This window comes from Chiloscyllium punctatum, chromosome 3, assembly GCF_047496795.1.
Source record: "Chiloscyllium punctatum isolate Juve2018m chromosome 3, sChiPun1.3, whole genome shotgun sequence".
In the NCBI taxonomy this organism is placed as follows: Eukaryota; Metazoa; Chordata; class Chondrichthyes; order Orectolobiformes; family Hemiscylliidae; genus Chiloscyllium; species Chiloscyllium punctatum.
Window position 1 is genome coordinate 142,905,133 of NC_092741.1, and position 22,402 is coordinate 142,927,534.

General features: G+C 36.8%; 1 protein-coding gene across 4 annotated transcripts in view; it reads right to left on the reverse strand.

Annotated features, from left to right (window-relative positions):
* The window catches only part of LOC140465898 (rho-associated protein kinase 2-like), a 230,790-nt gene that overhangs the window by 28,911 nt on the left and 179,477 nt on the right, over window positions 1-22,402 (reverse strand). For all 4 annotated transcript variants that reach the window (XM_072561840.1, XM_072561831.1, XM_072561815.1 and 1 more), the window contains exons 19-26: window positions 21,949-22,133; window positions 18,787-18,856; window positions 16,823-16,926; window positions 16,234-16,420; window positions 14,697-14,790; window positions 13,152-13,246; window positions 6,856-7,047; window positions 1,121-1,289 (exon numbers count right to left, since the gene is read on the reverse strand). In XM_072561840.1, the coding sequence (XP_072417941.1) occupies window positions 1,121-1,289; window positions 6,856-7,047; window positions 13,152-13,246; window positions 14,697-14,790; window positions 16,234-16,420; window positions 16,823-16,926; window positions 18,787-18,856; window positions 21,949-22,133 (1,096 nt within the window). The remainder of the gene's footprint in view (window positions 1-1,120; window positions 1,290-6,855; window positions 7,048-13,151; window positions 13,247-14,696; window positions 14,791-16,233; window positions 16,421-16,822; window positions 16,927-18,786; window positions 18,857-21,948; window positions 22,134-22,402) is intronic.

Here is a 22,402-nt window from a genome sequence, read left to right on the forward strand (position 1 = left end):
AATAATGTATGTATCTCTTGCCAAAATTTTACTTTTTAATCTTGGCCTGCTGCTCTCAATCTTGAACATACACAATCCCTGAAACCCAATATCATAGAAACCGTTAAATCCCAGTCCACAGCTCCCACATCAACAGTCTTGGAAACAACAATGTAGACTTTGAAGTGTACAGTCTTTTTTTTTAAAATAAACTATTATGATTTTGGGCTCTCATTCTAAATTGTTTGCTTTACTTCTGGGTATAAATACTTTGTAGTCTAAATAATTTATGAATACATAAAACTACAGTTAAAGCAAGGGGAATTAAGGATGGGCCAATTGAATCAAATGTCTTCACTTGCCACAGCACACTTTGAAATAGCCTTTCATCAATTTCTGTAACATTCAGCCCTGCATGCAACCAGATACTTCTTCATCTATGGTAGTTAAATAACACATCAAATATTTGTCACATTTTTATTTTACATATTGGTTATTTTATAATTTTACAGCTCCTACTCTTTTATAAGAAAAAGAAAATGCATTCAAATCTCTTTTTAATCTTACTGATTTTGATCTACTGTCCTCTAGTTTGACACACTCATTCTAAGGCAAATAGTCTATTCATTTCGGCATTATCTACAACAGTCAGTATTTAGTGCCTCCCCATCACCAGAACCGTAAGTGAATAGAGTTCTGTGCCATAAGCCCTTCTGTATAACTTAAGAGCCCCAACTCCTAGTATCAACCATGTTGTTCTCCTTTGAATCCTCCCCAGAATATCAGTGTACTAGTTTCTGTACTATTAGCAAGTCAGGAGTTAAACAATATGTATTGAAATATTATCAAAACAGCAAAACAAACTCATAAGCACCATTTGGATTTAAAACAATTTGTTAGAATAGTGACCACAAACTGATTACAAACGTACAAAATAAAGAAATTTATTAAACATCTTTCAGTTAGAACTTTCTTCCTGAAAGCTGTAAATGTAGTTTTATATAATTGTCATTATTAAGTTAATCAAGATTTCATCTTTATTGTAAATGAATAGGTAGTCAAATAATGAAAGATAACTTCAAAAGTATCAAAGACAATATATCTTATTACTTTTAAGAGGAAAATAAAAACACATACATACCTGGAAATCCATCATCTGCTTCTGCATCACCTGGCCCACTGCCAATACTGGTAGTGTCAAGTCCCACCTGCACTAACTGCAGCTGAGAACGAAGTTGCTCAATATCACTGTCTTTGCTATCCAGTGCCATCTGCAGCTCAATTCGCACCTGGCTTTCATCTGCAATTTGCTGTTGGAAGATTAATGTTATACAAGTTAATTACACTGATAGATAACAGCAAATACTTTTACAATCACTCAAGGCTAACTGTCGACCTAATATAAATCCCTCAATATCAACCTCAACAATAATAAAACTTTCCCATACATTTTTTTTAAACAGATCGTTTTCAATGACTCACTCATTTATAAGAATACCTTCTGCCTACAATTTTGGCCAAAAATACAGTTTGATGCCTCAAACCTTCATTTATAGTGAACTGCCAAAAAACCCATTAAATCAGGTTGCACACTAATGGAATATAGTCCTTACCTAAAGTATTGCTTTATATATTTGTCGGTATAATGGGCACAGAACCATAGTACTGTTCAGCATAGGAATCTGCTAGTCAGTCAAGTGAGCATCTGGTGGATCAGTGGACTAATCATATTGCAGTGCCTTGTACCTCTGACTCATATTTATATTTCTGTCAACAAACATAAAATTATAATATGGAAAGAGGGTATTTGGCCCAAGAGGCTTATGTTGGGGTTACTTCCCCATAAGGGCTGCAGCCCTAATTCCAAGAGCCAAATCCTCTACTCAAATAAGCATTGACAGAATCAAAGAAGTGTTAAGGCACAGTAGAGGGCCATTTGACCCATCATGTCTCCAGCAACTCTCTAAATGAGCATTTTAATTTTGAGCAACTCATTGAATCATGAAATTCCATTCATTTTTGCCCACTTGCAATATTGCCTTTTAGTAGTGAACTTGAATCCTCAAATTCTCTGTACTGGCCACTTATTCCCTTTAAAAACAAAAGAAAAGTAATACAATCTCATTGAACTTTGCCTTGTTCTTTTGCGCTCATTTCACTAACTTATCAATACCATCCTGCAGCTTCCTTTAGTTAGCAGAATTATTTGTTTTACCTCCTATTTTCATTGTATTTACAAACAAACCCTCCAGTTTTATATCTTAGTGTTTATCCAATGAATAGTAAAGGTAGCAGAACAGCACTCAGTGGATCACTGCCATCTATTTTCAATCACTGTCAGAAACAGCCTTATACTTCTACAATGAATTCTTCAAGAACTTGCATTTATATGATAACATTAATGCCGGAAAAAATGTCGAGTCATTTTACAGAGGCTAATGGAAAAGTGGCATGCCATATTCTCCAAAGTGTTATCCTTTGCAAACAGACACTCAAATTACCCTTCCAATTTCTGCTTATTCTCCAGCTCAGTTGCCTCGCACCCATCTCATACTTAACAACTTTCTTTTCATTAGGATATTTACAGAATACTAGTTTCTATGAATATACTACTATAAACTTGAATCCTGAACATGGATATTGTTAAAATACTCAATTGGTTGGAAGAAAGCTGCTTTCTTCAACGATAGATGCTGAAATTGAGAATTTTTTCTTCAAATAATATTGAGCCAATCAGATGAAAACCTGCCTATTTCAAATCAGCAGAAAACATTTTCCAATTGGAGTCTTTCATGTTCTATGACAATATATAGGGGAGGTGATGGCCTAGTGGTATTATCACTAGACTATTAACCCAGATATCCAGGTAATGTTTTGGGAACCTGAGTTCAGATCTTAACATGGTGGAAATGAATTCAAAAATTTTTTTTAAAACTGAGATTTACGCCTTAATGATGATCATGAAACTGCTGCTGACTGTTGGAACAACCCACCTGGTTCACTAATGTCGTTTAGGGAAGGAATCGGACATCTGCCTGGCTTGGCTTGGATGCAACTCCAGATCCACAACAATGTGGCTGACTCTCACTGCCTCTAGGCAATTAGGGATGGACAATAAATATTGGTCTAGCCAGCGATGTCCACAACACAAGAATTAATTTTTTTTTAAAAAAAAACAAGCAAATCAATATTTGCTTGTTTAAATTTCTGCTTACGGTGTGGAGGAACAGAGAGATCTGGGTGTGCAAGTATATAGCTCCCTCAAAGTTGCCACCCAAGTGGATAGGGCTGTTAAGAAAGCATATGGTGTTTTGGCTTTCATTAACAGGGGTATCGAGTTTAAGAGCCACGAGGTTTTGCTGCAGCTCTGTAAGTCCCTGGTGAGACCACACTTGGAATATTATGTCCAGTTCTGGTCATCCTACTATAGGAAAGATACAGAGGCTTTGGAGAGGGTGCAAAGAAGGTTTACCAGGATGCTGCCTGGACTGGAGGGCCTGCCTTATGAAGAAAGGTTGAATAAGCTCGGACTTTTCTCTCTGGAGAGAAGGAGGAAGAGAGGAGACCTGATCGAGGTGTACAAAATTATAAGAGGAACAGATAGAGTCAATAGCCAGAGACTTTCCCCCAGGGCAGGATTGACTGTACAAGAAGTCATAGTTTGAAGATATTAGGAGGAAGGTATAAAGGAGACATCAGAGGTAGGTTCTTTATGCAGAGAGTTGTGAATGCATGGAATGCGTTGCCAGCAGTGGTGGTGGAAGCGAAGTCATTGGGAACATTAAGTGAATGCTGGACATGCAGATGGATAGCAGTGAGTTGAGGGGTGCGTAGGTTAAGTTCCTATATTTTACATTAGGATTAAGTCTCGACACAACATCGTGGGCCTAAGGGCCTGTTCTGTGCTGTACTTTTCTATGTTCTATCTATGTCCAGCTTTATGCCGGTTTTTCCAAAGTGATGATTTTTTATTCTGTTAAAGTATTTGATAAAAGGTTAACTGGAAACCTGTATTTTAGTTATGACTGTATTAAATTTTTAAAGACTGTAAATGTTTTGACAATCTCTGCTACTTTTAAACTTATTCCAAACAGCCTACCTTTTCTATCCAGGTCAGCAGCTCACACCTTACCTTGTTTGGAACTAGCTCGCTTTAACCTTTACACCTCCTGTACTCTAGATCTTTTCCAAGCTGTCCTTTGAAGTAGTAATCTAGAGATAACATCCTCAAGATCCCTTCACAAGCCTGCTTTCCCAATTTCTAAAGTCGTTTTTCTAGACTTTAGTGCTTTCTGTTACTATATCACTGCCTCCCACATGAACTGCAAACATTAGATTTTCACCTTCATATTACATAAACTTCTCTACATTTCCCAGAATCTCTCTCACCCTACCACTTCAAAAGGCAACAAAGCATCTACGGCTCTCAGTGAATTACAAAACTGCCCTTCCATTTAACTGTCAATGCCAATAATTACTACATTTCAAACTGAACCACTGATTGGATGAAGGTTTGCTCGCTGAGCTGGAAGGTTCATTTTCAGATGTTTTGTCACCATATTAGGTAACATCTTCAGTGAGCTTCCGAATTAAGCTTCATTTGGAGACTCACTGAAGATGTTACCTAGTATGGTGACAAAACATCTGAAAACAAAGCTTCCAGCTCAGCGAGCAAACCTACATCCAGAACCTGAGCTACAAATCTTCTCAAAACTCGCTGAACCACTGATTCTTAACCCAAATCTACTTTTAGTGTTATTGCAATCTCTTTGATGGTTCTGCCCAAAGACCTCATCCTTCTAACTAGACGTCAGTGCTTCAAAGTTATTATAAGGGAAGGCAATTAAATACCAAAGTTCCTGCTCGAGCCTGTCCCTCCTTGCTGTTCCTGAAATTTGCAAAGCTGTGATTTTCCTCCCTCTACAATAGCAAGGTCCACGTTTTCCAGCAACTACCGTCAACTCTTCTTGTAGCAACATCTCTTACACACTCCACCGCACCCCCCATATTTGAACTCCTGTACACGTTCAGGGACCTTAAGTAATCTAATTTATGACATATTTTTGGTTGAATGAACAGTTTAATTAAACTCTGTAATATACAGAAATCACACTCCATTGTTCTTCCACGAGTCACCATTCTCATGATAAACGTTAGTCAATTCATATTTCACTTTTAATGCTATCAATTTAAATTACAATTAAGGTACAATATTCCCCTTTCACTCTCAGTGTGAATTAAATTCTTGTTATGCAAATACTATTTTCACTCTAATCTCATCTCATTCTATTAGGAACTCACTGATTGCTTTTGATTTGAACTCATTCTGGTGCTAATATGATACAACAGCTTTCTCTGCAAGGTGTTAAGAAGAATAGAGTAATGCTTGCAGTTGTATGCACAGATATACATGGATACTTGTGCCTAACATGCGGATGATGGAGAAAGGAGGAAAAAATACATGGTTTTCTGCTAGAAATAAAAACTGTTAGGATTATATAAAGTGTAATGCTCCAACCAGAAATATATTATAGTTATGGACACATCAAATGCAACAGCAATCTTTTGCAATGAATGCTTGCTGAGGGAAAATACGAATACGATTCGAACCACTCCAAAACTAATTTCCATCAAGACTTTAGTGTGCAATGAATTTCCATAACAATGTTCCTCACTAGTTTCAGATGGCAATTTTGACTTTCCTTAACCATATAATGCTGAACAATTATTTGAAGAAATCACACGTTTGACATTCAAATGTTGTATTAAACAGTAACTCCTAATGCTCATCTCACATTATTTGAAGTGATATAGCACTGGAGTGTAATCTTGAAGATGTTCAACTGAGTTATCCCCAAATGGCACCCCTTGAAAGCGACATGGAATTATTTTTCTAGTGGTGCTCTATTAAGTTGTGAGAAGCAAGCAAATAAATATTTCAAACTGCCAGGAAATTTTTGTTTATTCCTAATATGAATCTGAGATCACTAGCAGGCCAGGCAACAATCAACTTTGGTTATATGGTTGCTATTAGGACAGCTTTTTATTCCAGACTTTGATTGAATTCAAATTTCACCATTTGCCTTGATGGAATTTGAACCAATTCCCCAGAACATTAGGCAGGGGTTTTGGATTACTAGTCCAATTAGATAATCATTGGACCACATCTCCCCATATGCATGCATCTGTCCATTAGGTTATTTTCACAGAAAAGTGATAGCTAGTTCTAAGCTAAACAGGTCACTGTCAAAATAGGAAAGTAGAGGTTTCAAGATATGCAAACTTGCAAAATCCTTCACTATTAATGAAAACTTGAATTTTTCATCTTAAAGATTTGCAAAGTAATCAATTTAGTTTCCAAATTAATCTTTGATTCTATACCTAAATTTCAATAAAATCCTGCATAAACAATGAAACTATAACACTGAAAGAACATTAAGCTGTACATCAAATTGTACAAATTAAATGACTGAATTATTTTTATGAAATGCTTTAATGATTTGAAAATTATAATTTAAAGAATTCTATGCCAGATCAAAATAACGGTAACCCTTCAAATGCTTTTTATATTTTTAAACTCAAAATCCATTATGCAGAATTATAATACAGGACAGCCTACAGCAATTCAACAAACTGCCTACGTTTAAGATTTCTACTATCTTTACCCATTTCATTTTTTTTATATTTCAGACTGCATTTGTACAGTTTATTAGTCATTATTATTAAAATCAACAGCATCAAAATCCAAGTACTGCTGCAGAGAAAATGGTCATAATCCATACATTGACCTCAAGACCAATTTTTTATGCAATTAAGTTTTCACATAGAATAAACTTATATCTTGCCCTGTGTGGCAATCTTCATGCATAATCTTACCGCTTGCATTTCATTCAGCTCTCTCTGGTATTTAATCATCATTTGTGACAGCTTTTCCCGCTCTGACCTCAGCTCCAATTGCAGTTTTCGATTTTCTTTTTCTTTTTTGCGAACATCAGTGTCAGTTCCACGTCTGCCATGGTCTCTCTTCATGTCCTTCCGATTCATAATCTCAGCTAATTTATTAACAGCCTAAACATGATAATTTTCATGTGAATAATCCAAATATTAAATAAAATTCCTAAATATTCAGCCAACCTCATAACAAACATTATTCAACTTTATCTAATTCCATTGCTCAGCACAGCATTTAGACAAATCCAGGAGGAAACCGGTGATATTGCTTCCATTTATGAGCAACTTTGTAATAAAGTTTTCAATTCCAGTCCAAAATCATAAAAATACAGTCATTATTTAAATAACCAACATTATACAGCAAAATAAATTAGTTCCAAATTCCAGTCACGTTAGAGGCTGGTTTAATACTTGTTTAAGACCTTGTTCTAGGCTTATCATTGAAGAATTTTACTTGTATCATTTATGTCTCAAAGCAGGTCTTTAATGAAAATGGGGAGCCATTCAAAACCTTTTCCCAAAAGAAACTTTTACAAAGATGTCATTATGATATAACAATTGACGAGCTGAAATTATCAATTTTAATTTTTAAAAAGGTTTGTTGGGGAAAATCAATCTTGCAGCAGGCTTAAATCTTACCGCAAAAATTGCTTTGTGACAAAATGGCTTCTACACAGTTTTGTGTCAAGTTTGGTTAAATTCTCCCATAAAGTTGCAATTCTGATCTGGTTTATCTTACAGCTATTGGTGATGTTGTACATTTTAAATTAAACAAGATTCTTCACATATTTTCCTTAATATCTACAATCTTATCTATTTTTTACTGCTCTTGAAATTCTTTACTTCAACCTCCAATTTTACTTTTTTGTGATACAAACTTATGATGAATGTACTGTTTACAATGGCCTTAAGAAAACAGACCAATAGAGACGCAAATCATTAACTTGCATCCAAGACCAAAGATTAAACAATGAAATATTGCAAAACAAAATTGTAATGATATATGTCAATACTTGAGTTTTAAAACTTGCCACACTGTATCAATGCAAGAGCAATGACTTTTTTTAAGATTTGTGTTATTTAAAATTTTAACAGTATTAAATGCTATTGCATTGTTAAAATGATTTATTACGGAAAAGTTGTTGGACTTCATAAGACTGAACCGCATAATATCTCCAATATCAATCTCAGAATTTAGCAACATCGGTGAGGAAATTGTAAACGCTTATCATAATTTTCCAAAAACTATCAATTTTAAACTTGTATCCTCTGATCAGAAAACAGCCAACATCACACAATAAGTTAAGTACAGTAATTGGAAGATCGCTGTTGTAACCCCCTTGTTCAAGAAAGGATCAAGTCAAAAGATGGAAAATTATAGGTCAATTAGCCTAACCTCGGTTGTTGGTAAAATTCTAGAATCCATCATTAAGGATGAGGTTTCTAAATTCTTGGAAGAGCAGGGTCGGATTAGAACAAGTCAACATGGATTTAGTAAGGGGAGGTAGTGTCTGATAAACCTGCTGGAATTCTTTGAAGAGGTGACAAGTCGGTTAGACCAGGGAAACCCAGTGGGTGTAGTCTACCTAGACTTCCAAAAGACCTTTGATAAGGTGGCACACGGGAAGCTGCTGAGCAAGGTGAGGGCCCATGGTGTTCGAGGTGAGCTACTGGTATGGATTGAGGATTGGCTGTCTGACAGACAGTTGGGATAAAAGGTTCTTTTTCGGAATGGCAGCCCGTGACAAGCGGTGTCCTGCAAGGTTCAGTGTTGGGGCCGCAGCTGTTCACGTTATATATTAATGATCTGGATGAAGGGACTGGGGGCATTCTAGCGAAGTTTGCCGATGATACAAAGTTAGGTGGACAGGCAAGTAGTACTGAGGAAGTGGGGAGGCTGCAGAAGGATCTAGAGTGGCCCAGGAAATGGCTGATGGAATTCAATGTGAGCAAATGCGAGGTCTTGCACTTTGGAAAAAAGAATACAAGCATGGACTACTTTCTAAACAGTGAGAAAATTCGTAAAGCCAAAGTACAAAGGGATCTGGGAGAGCTAGTCGAGGATTCTCTAAAGGTAAACACATGCAGGTTGACTCCGTGATTAAGAAAGCAAATGCAATGTTGTCATTTATGTCAAGAGGGTTGGAATATAAAAGCACCGTTGTGCTACTGAGACTTTATAAAGCTCTGGTTAGGCCCCAGTTAGAGTACTGTGCCCAGTTTTGGTCCCCACACCTCAGGAAGGACATACTGGCACTGGAGCGTGTCCAGCTGAGATTCACACGGATGATCCCTGGAATGGTAGGTCTAACATACGAGGAACAGCTGAGGATCCTGAGATTGTATTCATTGGAGCTTAGAAGATTAAGGGGAGATCTTTTAGAAACTTACAAGATAATACATGGCTTGGAAAGGGTGGACGCGAGGAAATTGTTTCCGTTCGGCAAGGAGACTAGGACCCGTGGACACAGCCTTAGAATTAGAGGGGGCAAATTCTGAACAGAAATGCGAAGACACATCTTCAGCCGGAGACTGGCGGGCCTGTGGAATTCATTGCCACAAAGTGCAGTGGAGGCCGGTACACTAAATGTCTTCAAGGCAGAGATTGACAGATTCTTGATGTCACAAGAAATTAAGGGCTACAGGGAGAATGCGGGTAAGTGGAGTTGAAATGCCAATCAGCCATGATTGAATGGCGGAGTGTACTCGATGGGCCGAATGGCCTTACTTCTGCTCCTATGTCTTATGGTGAAGAAATTAGTAACCTACTAGTTCCTAGATTTTGATCATGGGGACAGAGAGAGCAAGTATCTGACCAAAAAATAATTTATTAGCTAGCACTGACATGGATTTACAAAGTGTAGGTCATCTTTATGTAACTAAATTTTTTTGAGCTTACCACTGTGATAAATAAGGATAGTATTTATAATATGTTTCTACAGATATCGGACAAAGTTCCATACAAGAGCATTAAAGACAATCAAAAGGGTTCAGAATTGAAAACAAACTTCTGACAAGGAGTGAAAATTGGTTAGGATATAGAAAACAGAGCTAAGTCAATGAATGTATCCTCCAAACCTTACATATCCATGTATCTGTATAAATGTCTTTGAAAACTAAAATTTCTGTTGTCGCCGAATGACCTTTCCTGTCTATAATGACTAGAAGAGCTGGCCACTCTACGTAATGCAAAGACTGATCCTGTACACGAACTAGGTGATTGCACCAACTATACAGGAATTTCCCTTCTGAGCAATCGGAAAAGTATTTGCGTTGTCCTCATCACATTACAAATCCTGGAAGAATGCATCTATCTGAATCCTAGTCGGAACATGAAAATCTACAACTGACATGATTTTCTCAGTTTAACAGCTGCAAAAGAAATGCATTGAGCAAAGGAGACTGCTATGTAGTGACTTTATTGATTTCACAATGTGCTTGACTCTGAGCGGAGGTAGTTTAATTAAGAGGCTGGAGAAAATGTGTTGTCTGCTATAGCAGATCAATGTCATTTCTTTTCATGACAAAATGAAGAAGGTACCCTATGATGTGGCAAGATCAAAATAGTCATCCACAGTGCAGTTGAAAAGGTTTGTGTTCTGGCACTGCCACATTTTAGCACAGTCTTCCCGAGGCTTCGGCTGTATGTCTTTAGATCATCCAGAGGTTGTCTACATACATAGCAGTACTGATTGAAAATTGTTCAGCCTTATTCCTTGAGATCCAAGGCAAAGTGTGCCAAATTGTCAGAGTGTAGGTCTGTGCTGATGATGGTGCACTGACACTGCATAACGATAAACACCTTCATCTGAAAATTGAGACTTTCTCATGCCTGTGAAGGGTTTGGGTGACTATCAACATAGTCCAGGAAGATGCTATACCACTTACGGTCAGCACGGACAATGTGAAGCTAGTAGCTGTTAATGGTTTCACGTGTCCTAGCTCGACAATCACCAATCTGTCACTTCATGTTAAAGTGACACACATTTAAAAAACTGAAGCTTTCATACCAAAGCTAAATGAGAGGAGATGTGGAATATATGACCTGACTGACAAAACTAAATTCTGGATTAGTGGTGCTGGAAGAGCACAGCAGTTCAGGCAGCATCCAAGTAGCTTCGAAATCGATGTTTCGGGCAAAAGCCCTTTGCCCGAAACGTCGATTTCGAAGCTACTTGGATGCTGCCTGAACTGCTGTGCTCTTCCAGCACCACTAATCCAGAATCTGATTTCCAGCATCTGCAGTCATTGTTTTTACCACCTTGACAAAACTAAATGCAAGCCTGCATCCTCAATGTGTTCCTCTACAGTGCTGAGATCTCAACAACATATACTAAGCAAGAGAAAATGCTGAACAGTATCTAGTGTCCCAGGTATAAATCTTGGCAGAACAATATCACCAACTCAGAGGTCCTGATGGGTGTTAATTTCATCAGCAAGCACAGGGTTTTAAAACAAAGTCTGTGCTGGTTTGGCCATGTTCATTGATGATATGATGGCTGATTGCTGCAAGGGCTTTGCAGAATTAACATGGGTGTATGTGCTTTTGAAATATCCAACACCTAATTCAATGCTTGGTTATTCATCTGGTTTAATTCTCAATATAGTTTTATCATGATATAATACAACAAAGTAACTTGTAAGGTTATTTCAGATTGCAAAGAATACGTATGTGCTACCACCAGGATTTTTTTTTTTAAACACCTTTTGGTTGTGAATTGGCCATTGGGTCATGAACTCATATTTCTATGCCTCTGTTATAAGGCACCTGCAAATGAGATACATTGACGGTAGACATTAACACTGATGACTAGAAGTCAATGACCAATGGTCATAGCTTCTGAAAGCTGATGAATTGGAAGTGAACAACACTAACAAAACGCTCAGAAGAGGGCCTAGAGAAAACAGAAGCCAAAAAATCAAGTACCTTCTTAACCCAGTGGCTTCATCTGGAGAGACTGCCAAACACAGTATGGCTCCCAAACCATTCAAGGTAATGCTTACCACAGAGGTGACCACCATGATCGAAACCATCATATTCAGATGGAAGGCTGCCTTAAAAACACTATGTAGCATACGCTTATTCTTTGTAATCTGAAATAACCTTGCAAGTTCCTTTGTTACAAGTGATTAAAAAACTACATTAAAAGTTAACCTCGGTGGAAAACCAAGCACTGAATTAGGTAGCAGATACTACACAGACACATGCAGCCCAGTTAATTCTGCAAAGTCCTCATTTCTAGCCTTACAGACTTATGACAGTATTTGGAGAGCTGTCTACAAAGCTGCTGAGCAACAGTCACACACACAGGATCATGCCTTGCAGACAACATTCCAGATTCCTCAATCACCAGGTCTTGTGGTACAGTGGCGCACTGTCAGAACAGGGTGGCCCATCGACTCTTCTACAGTGATTCTAGGCAATCTTAAATCTCATGACATTAGCTCATGCACTAATAGGGTAATTTTCTGTTGATTACCACCCACTGCCCTCCCTCAGTGAGTGAAACAATACTCTTTCAAAAATCACTATTTGGAAGTATTGAGAGCAGAAAAGACGTGGATCTGCTCTAGTTAAAGGACTTCAAGGTCCATCAATAGTGAATTGATAGCACCATTCCTGACAATGCCCTGAAGGACATAGGAACTGTGATGGATCGTGGGAGAATTAATACCATGAACTATCAATGTCATCCTCACCTATTTGGTCAGAGCTTCAGTTGCCTATAGGCATTGGGAGGAGCAATCACTGATCTATTCCTGGTCCTCTAATCTACAGCATAAATGGAATTTAATGAGCTGCATAATGGGGTGCGGATGTTATGGTCTTGCTCCTAAAACACACCACAAGGTAAATTCATGTCAGTCTTACTGAGAACAGCTGTCACTGTAGATTACTTTTTCTACAGAAAGTGAGGGACTACAGTATTCAAAGAAAAATAAATGAGAACATTCTTTGCACTTCCTAGTGGCTGGTTCAAGAATGTCATAAAGAATGCATTAAAGAATAAAAATACTGAAATTAAAAGTTACAGAATCTTTAATATGAAACACGTGGAGAGAGAAAACCTAAATAGATAGAGACCTTATCAGTGATACTATAACAATATGACCAAGTCAAGATAAGTGAGTGCACAGAAATAACATCATTTGAATAAATTTAAATATGAGCACCAGTGATATGATGTGTTTATAATTAAAATCTTATTCTATTTTCTTACCTGGGTTTTGAGAGTCCTCTCAGTCAGCAGCTGCTTGTCAAATTGAAATTTTATACTTGCTAAATTTGCATCCTCTTCTTTCAGCTTCTGAACCTCTGAAAAACAAAACCCATTGGAGATGTCAACATGCTGCGCTTGCACAGCAGAACTTCATAAATTTATTTAGCATGAAATATAAAACTAAATCATGACAACTTTTTTTATTCATTCACAGGATATGGGTGTCACTGGCTACACAAGCATTTATCGCCCACCCCTAATTCAGTTAATACTGATCCACTTTGTTGTGCTTCTGGAGTCACATGGAGACCAGATAATGATGGCAGTTTCCTTCCATAAAAAGTATTACTGAACCAGATGGGTTTTTTCTGGCAATCAACATCATCATCTTTAGACTCTTAATTTCAGGTTTAATTGTTCTACCAACTGCCATGGCAGGACTCAAACCCAAATTCCCAGAATATTGCCTAAATTACTGGATTAACAGTCTAGAATAAAACCATCACATTCCTCAACTAATACTTAAATACACTAATAACAAGATAAGAGTTTTCTATTTGACAGGATTCAAAACAACTTCCTAAGATGAAATACCACATATCTTATTAAATATTTTGAAATAAAAATAAGCTTGTATGGAACAGCATAATAATGAAGAATGGCAGCAATGAGCAAGGCTGTCAGGTTGGAAGATATGGGAGGGTTTGTATGCTAGCAGAGTCGGGGTGACAGGAAAATAAAATAATACATAGGGGAGTATATTCGCTATAATGAGAGGTTGGACAACTTGGGTTGTTTTCGCTAGAGTATCGGAGTCTGAAGGGTGACTTAATGCAAGTATATAAAATTCTGAAAGACACGGATAGGATGGATAGCCAGAGTCTTTTTCCCAGAATGGAAATATCAAACACCAAGAGCATAGGTTTAAGGTAAGAGTAGGAAATTTAAAGGGTACAAGTGGGCAAGACAAATTTTCTCTATACAAAGGGTGACAGGTGCCTGGCACACAATGCCAGGGGAGGTAGCAGAAGCAGATATGATTCCAATGTTTAGGAAGCTTTTGGATAGGCACATGAACAGGCAGGGAATAGAGGGATATAGATCGTGCGTAGGCAGATGGGATTAATTTAGTGTGGCACAGAAATGGTGGGCGGAAGGGGCAGTTCCTGTACTATGTTCTAATTGTTTTAGACTATGAACCTTGAGCTTCTTTCTTTTAGTAAATACGTTGAGTTCAGGATCCTAAAAAGAAATTTAAACAGGTTATTGGTCTCTACTGAAATCAGAGCTGGATGTATTTCAAGACATTCAAGAAATCAGTGAAATGAATATCTTTTTATCAGGAACTAAATTGGCCTTTTTACTCATACAAGATACTCCATTTTGAAAAGTAATTTGTTGGTTGCAAATATATTGAGAGAATATAAGGTGCTACATGAATATAAGTTGTTCTCCAAATTGGACTGTTCACTGAGAACCTGGTTGACAAGTGCACAAAGGAATTGGAACATTGACAGTTTCTGCTGAAATTTAATTTGTACTTACGGTCCTGAAGCTCCTTCATTTTGTTGTTCAGTTCCTCCTTCTCACTTGCAAGATTTGCTACATCTGCAGTCAACATTCTATTGGTCTCCTCTAGCTAAATGGCAAATTAAAATATTTAAATCAAACACCCAAGTTACATAAATGTTTAACTTTATTAAACTAGTAACATCTTGGCAGTTTACAAAAGTGCCTAATCTAACAGCTTCCAAACTCTCAAACTTGATTTGAATAAAAGTTTACATCAGCAAATTGTAGGAATTTGCAACAAGACTTTCTAATATATAAATGTATATTTGTGTTAGGTATTTAAGGCCTCTCCAAAGGAATTGTGACCTTGTTTTAATGACTAATCGGTGTTACATGCGTGACATCAAGAAATCTTCTAACGAATGCCAGAGATTTTCTTAATTCAGCAGTGACAATAACTTTGAATTCCATGCCATTCTGATCTTTACATAGCCAAACATTTAGCAGGAAGTACAATAAATAATATTCAAATTTATCTCCGAAAAACATTTTAAAGTTTTCACAAAATAACTACTCAATCAGTATCCTTATGAACTTGCAATTTAAACTTTGACATAAATTATTCCCTTTCAGCAATGTTTGTGTTTCGAATTTCACTTCCAACTGAAACCATTTTAAATCCACAGATTATATGTGAGAACTTGTGTTTCGGTTTAACTGAGCTTTTGACTTAAGTATGATTGGAATTGGACAGCTTTGGGTTAGATGGGAAAATAAAATTGAAAGATTTTCAAAGCCACTTTCAGTTTTAATTGAGACTGGTTAGTAGACAAACAACCTGCTCCCCAGGAAATGGAACACTCATATCATTAATTTAATGAGATTCTGCGGTCAACCAGCTGGATTTCTCATGCTTTAGGGAACCTGGCATATGAAAGGTTGGGGGAGGAGAGGAGAAAGGGTAAAGAATTGCTACATGGAGCAGGAAACTGCTTTTACAGCATTGCTTGTGGGCCAGGAGGAAGAGTGTTTACATCCCAAACCCCCTTGCTAACACTTAGCCCATTCAACCCTGTCACTCCGAACATCTGAAATTCTCCTGATGTCCTTCATGGCTTAACATCCCCTTCACAGAATGTGATCTCCTTTATAGTGAGCCCAACTCAAATCCTGAACTCCTCCAGGGCCCACCACCCCAAATCTTCTCCCAAGGAGGCACCAGCAATCATCGCTGCTTTTCCTCCAACCACTTTCAATTCCAGTGACATCTCCCATTCCCAATTTCCAATCTCTCAGGGTATCATATTCCTCAGTCTTGCTGTCTTCGGCTGGGAACTGTTGCCCAAATTCCCATAAATAATAAGGCTGAAATGTCTCACCCCTACTTTATGGCACTAATCATAATGGACAAAATGTACCCAATTTTTGAATAAAGCAAGTACCACTGATTAGCTGCTCTGGAGTAACAAACTGGAAATTTTAATACTACCTTTAGAGGTGCTTATGGTTCATTTTTCTATTCACAAATTTTATGAATAATGACAAAACATTATAAGGTAAATTTACTCACAGATGCAATTGTAGCATCCTTTTCAGCCAGCTCCTGCTTATGCCTTGCCATCATCTCTTTAATTTCTAACTCCTTCATAATTTTTTCTTTCTCTAGGTCAGAATACTGTTCTTCTGCAATTGAACGTGCAAGCTGCTCAGAGTCTGCCTTCGTTAGTGTAATCTCAAGTTGTGCTGCCAAAGAATCTCTGAGGAGGAGGATCATCAGTTTACTCAACAAGTTTGATTGATGTTCACAATGACATCATTATTTGAATTTAGGACTCGTCTCAGAATTTGAATTCAAACACAAGCACAGACTATTTTAAAGACAAGCCTTCACCTTTCATAAATAAGCAATTCTTATTTCATAAGTTACAACTTTCCATGCATTGTGATTGTGTTATATTTCCTTTTAATTTATGTTTATTCTACACAAAACAGGAGATCAATTTTTAACAAATATAACCTGGAAATTCAGGGCTTTAATTTTATACTTTTTCTTGAATTGTGAGAATTATACACATTTTAAAAGTTCAATAGAGGTATATTTTTGATTTTGCTTCAAACTAAACAAAAACTGTTCTGAGGTTACATCAATGAACTTATACCTCTCATCCTGCAGCTCCTGCATTTTTTGTTGCAAATCTTTACAAAGCTTGCTTTTCTCCTCACATTCTTCCTTCAGCTCTCTTACTTGAGTCTTGTACAATGTCTGTAAATTTGAAAGCAAGAAATAATATAAGCCACAGCCTACTATTATAATGTTGCTGTGTGAAAAACCCTTATAACTCTATTCTTAACAGCACTGCAGTTGTACATCCAACCACTTGCACTGCAGCAGGTCAATTCATTCAAAAGGGAACTTTGACAACAAATTCTGGTCTTACCCGTGAATAAAATGGTTTTAAAGTTTAAAAAAAAACACAGTATTCTACAGCCTTCAAAATTTTACACTTCAGCCATTTCATGATCAGTGAACCATAAATTTTGAAGTATATCTATCAAACTTATTGGATGTACGTTCAAGCTATTTTTTAATTCTCCATTTTCAATTCTGCTCTACCTTCCCTGGCATACTGTTTTTCTTTGAATTAGATACAGAAGAATTTGAAAGATGATTCACTTATTTGATTCTTATTTCATTGTCTCTGTGTGATCTCAAACAAATGAAGAATTTATTTTCATTCTTTAGCTAATAGGACATGAATACTTTCAGATACATACAGCATCACAGTAATAACTCTATATGCACACCCTTCCCTGATAATATCAATAGGGTTGCGCATTTCCTCACCCGTAATTTAGTTAGCACCCAAAATTTAAAGTTCATCAATTGACTTAAAGTTAGTTTAAAAGCAGGTCAACACAAATTAATGAAAGAGTCAGAGCATGAAAACAGGCCCTTTGGCTCAACTTGCCCATGCTTATCAGATTTCCTAAACTTACTAGCCCCATTTGCCTATGTTTAGCCCATATCCCTCTAAACCTTATCTATTCATGTATCTGTATAAATGTCTTTTAAAATGTTGTAACTGTACTCGCCTCTACCATTTCCTCTGATAGCAAGTTCCATATACGCACTAACCTGTGTGTGAAAAAAAACTGCCCCTCAGGTTCCTTATAAATTTTCCCCTCTCACCTTAAACCTCTGCTCTCTAGTTTTGGACTCCTTTATCCTGGGGAAAAGACCGTATCTATTCACCTTATCTACGCCCCTTATGATTGTATAAGCCTCCACACGGCCACCCCTCAGCTTCCTAAGCTCCAGGGAAAAAAATATCCCAGTGTATATAGCCTCTCCTCTTCCAGTCTCAGTGACATCCTTGCAAATCCTTTTAGAACCCTTTCCAGTTTAATTATATCCTTCTGACAGCAGGGTGACTAGAACTGAACACCTTACTCCAAATGGGGCCTCACCAATGTCTTGTACGGTTGTAACATAATGAGCCAATCCGCACTCTGATCAATGAAGAAAAATATGCCATGTGCCTTCTTCACCATCCTGCCTACCCATGACACCACTTTCGAGGAACTCTGTACTTGAAGCCCTAGGACTCTCTTGTTTGGCGACGCTCCCCACAGTCCTACCATGAACTGGGTAAGCCCTGCCCTGGTTTGTCTTATGAAAATGCAACACCTTACAATTATCTAAATTAAACTCCATCTGTCATTCCTCAGCCCACTGGCCCAGGTGATTAAGATCCTACTGGACTCAGATATCTTTCTTCACTATCCACCATACCACCAATTTTGGTATCATCTGCAAACTTACTTTCCATGCCTCCTATATTCTCATTCAAATCATTTACATAAATGATGAACCACTAGTCTCAGGTGTCCAGTTTGAAAAACAACCCTCTACTACCACCCTGTCTCCTACCATCAATCCAAGTTTGTATCCAATTGGCAAGCTCTCCCTTGATCCCATGTGACCTAACCATACGAACCAGTCTACTATGAAATACTTTATTGAAAGCCTTGACGAAAGCGAAGACTTCCACACAAGATTTTAAGAGTCTTACTTAATTGTATCAAGCTTTCCCTACTATGAACTCATAAGTAGAGAACATACTGAAAAATACTGTTCTGCTTCCAGCTGGTCCTGAAGCTCTTTCATCTGGCCATCAGCATCCTGGCGCTCTCTGCAATGATGGACAAAATTCAGACAAATATTATTTTACAAATTGATGAAAATACAAACAAGTAATTACATTATATTTTCAGGTTGCAATGACAAATTTTTGAAAAGTTGGCCTAAGTCACAATAAACTATTAACTTCCTGTTTTATCAGACATGAGGTTTGACCCAGTTATTTTTAAAATGCTCAACAACATCCATATTCTTTGATTTATTTGGTAGTCAAGGATATAAATTCCTTTAAGATATTCAATTTCTGCTTGTCTCAATTTTAAAAGGAATAACTGTTATTATGAAACCCTGTCCTTAGTTAGATTGTATATCAACTTATTTGTGATTCATGGAGACCCAGGTGCCTCTGCACCTCTCACTCCAGTTAAATAGTATGTTGCTCTTCTATTTTTGCTGCCAAAGTGGAGAAGATCACATTTTCCCACATTTTTGCCCCTTCACTGAACCCATGTCCCTTTGCATTGTCCTTATGTTCTCTTCACAATTTAATTTTCTGCCTATCTCTGTATCACAAACAAACTTCACAACTATACATTTGGTCCTGCCATCTAATTAATTGACAGGGATTGTAAATAGTTAAGGTCCTAGGACACATCCCTGTGGCACTCCTCGCATTACGCCCTAGCAATCCAAAAACAACTCACTTATGCTTACCCTGTATTTTCTTTTATTCAATTCTACAACCGTACAAATATGTTACCCCTTAGTCATGAGCTCTTTTTATTTGTGGTAATCTTTAATGTGGTATCTTGTCAAATACCTTATGAAAATCTAAATACATTATATGTACAGGTTGCCCATTATATTGCTTGTTACTCCCTCAACGAACTTTAATAATTAGTCAAACATGACTTCCATTTCACAAAACTGTGTTGAAAATGTCTAATTTTCCTTTTCTAAGTAGTATAAGCTCCTTAATAACAGATTCCAACTATTTGCTACAATGGGTAACTAACTGAGTTCCATCCCTTCATTAAAAACTGCTTTTTTCCCTGCCAGGAAAGGATAATAGAAAACACAGATTTAATCACTGCACAATGTATTTGTATGGTATTTTCAAGTGATTAAACCCAAGAAATCATATCAATTCAAGTTTGGCATTTATATACAATACTTAAAAGTTATTCTTGTCAAAATAATTACAATCAGAATCTGTGTTCACTGGAAGTGGGCCTACTGTCCCAGTCAGTAAGTTCCATATCTTTAAAAAAAGAAAAACTAGAGCGTTTCAGCCAAAAGGTATTTCCAAGTGTTTTATCACCTAACCCGAAAAGTCATACATTACAAACAGCTGCCACTCCACAGAAAACATGCAGGGAGGGCTGTTAAATTTTAAAGGAACTTGTCACCATTGAAAACATTGTTACACCCTCTTGTTTACAAGCTATCATTTTCAATCGTACCCGTAATTTAAAAAAAAACTGGAGAGGACAATGCAGAATCGTCAAATATTAGTCAATTAAAAGCTGTCCAAAGCAGGATTAGGTGTAAAGACCATTAAGGGATAGGGTGGGCAGGATGATTGTAGGTGGAGTTAAAACTTCTTTTAAGCAATCAATAACATCAACAATGGATAAACTACCATGCTGAGATTTGTGTATAGTATTATTGTTATGCTGGCCTTCTAATTCAAGATTTTCAAGAATTCAAGTATTCACCTCTTGTCAAATTAACAGTAGACAAATATGTTAGAATTAAATAATTTACATAAGCAGGTAACTCAATTAGCAAGACAACAATTATTATTGATTAATAAATTGTTTAGGCCATTGCAGAGACTCAACTGCTCTAGATACTGAAATGGAAAAACAGAAAGAGAATATTTTGCATAAACTAAGTAGCACAGAGTGGAAAAGTTTAGAGTTTATATGAACAATTTTATGCAAGAAATCAGAAAACAAATTGTTAGATAATAATTAATTGGTACTAAAGATCTTTATTATGATTCCTGGTGTTTTAGGTCTTATAGGACTCCTATGGTTGGGTCCTAACTCAGTATAGCTTTAAGAATATCTAGCCTTCCTCTGAGAATGCTATTAACCCAGACATTACTAAACCAATGGGCAAGAAGTCATTTGGTTATTCTTATCGTGATATTAGATGACTTTATGTTCCTCAGGTCACTAAATCAAATCAGAGATCTCAAGTTCAAAATGTGAGTCTGCTCAATTATAGTAACAAGTAGACAGACAAGTAAATAATCAGTAAAACTAATCATTCACAGATTGATTCACTAAAAATTTATAAGAAACTGAAACAAATTAGGCAAAGGTAGCTGTCCAAATGAAGTGCTAAATAGAGCAAATGCTGAAGGAAAATCCAGCAATTACATTGGTAATTTCTTTAATAGTGTCCAAAATAGCATATTTTTCTATGTGAGAGATAAGAACGAAGAGTTTTATTACTGAGAAAGCAATTCTGAAGTTACAGAAACGCAACTTAACACTTCACTGATTCCACACTGTTCAAAGAACAAGCTATTAGTCATAACACAGCACTTCTAACTGTGATTTAAACAAACACAAGTCAAATAACATAACGGGGAAAAGAAATATGTCAGGTGCATTTAGGGGATTTGACAAAATTCTTATGAAGCTTTTTCAGTTAGAAGTTAGAAGTGTCTCAGGTTATATTTTCTACCCTATCATTTCTAGAGTGAAGCAACTGTAGAACTTATTGATAATACTAGTTAGAATATTTTGACACTTCAAGACAATGCAACTTAAAAAACATAGCTGAAGGTAACATATGTTTGTATCCTATATGTATCAGCACTTAGATGGCAAAGAAAGTATAATTCTACTTCATGTGGAGCAACCCTGCATTTTTTCTAGCAACACACATAAAAGTAAATAAATGCTGCACTTACCATTACAAATCTAGAAGTCAAAGGACAAATTGGTAACCTTTCACAATACCAGGTGATAGGATACAATTGACAACCCTTGAAAGATATCCCTTACACAATTGAGATGTGAAACTTTGTGAGCTTCATAAACTATTACACTGTTGGTTTTCTTACACAAGTCTTTGCTATTTTACATGGAATATGTAGAAAGGAAAGAAGTACTACTTAGGACCTACTTTCTCAGCTCTCCTATCTGCTTTTCCAGGCTCAGTTTAGTCTCCAATAAGTGATTTATCTCCTGCTTCAGTTGTTTCTCTGACATTTTCAATGCATTTACTTGTTGTGTCTGCATCTTCAAGTCATTCTGAGTTAAACTACGTTTTTGCGTCTCCTGTTCTATTTTCAGTGACAGATTTTTAACCTGCAAAATAAAATGTTGTCATAAAACGTAAAACATATAAATGCAGTTTAAAATGCAAGTATAAAGCAATCATCTGTTATTTGCCCCCTTTTCAAACTATACCAAAGATGAATTAGTTAGCATTCAGCAGAATCACATTAGTGGCCCATATGGCAGAATTAGAGGGAGTCAATGGATGAGCAATCCAAAAGGCCCAAGTTAATGGTCTAGTCACGTGGTCATCCCACTACTGGTGATGGAAATTAAATTCATTTAACTAATAAATATTG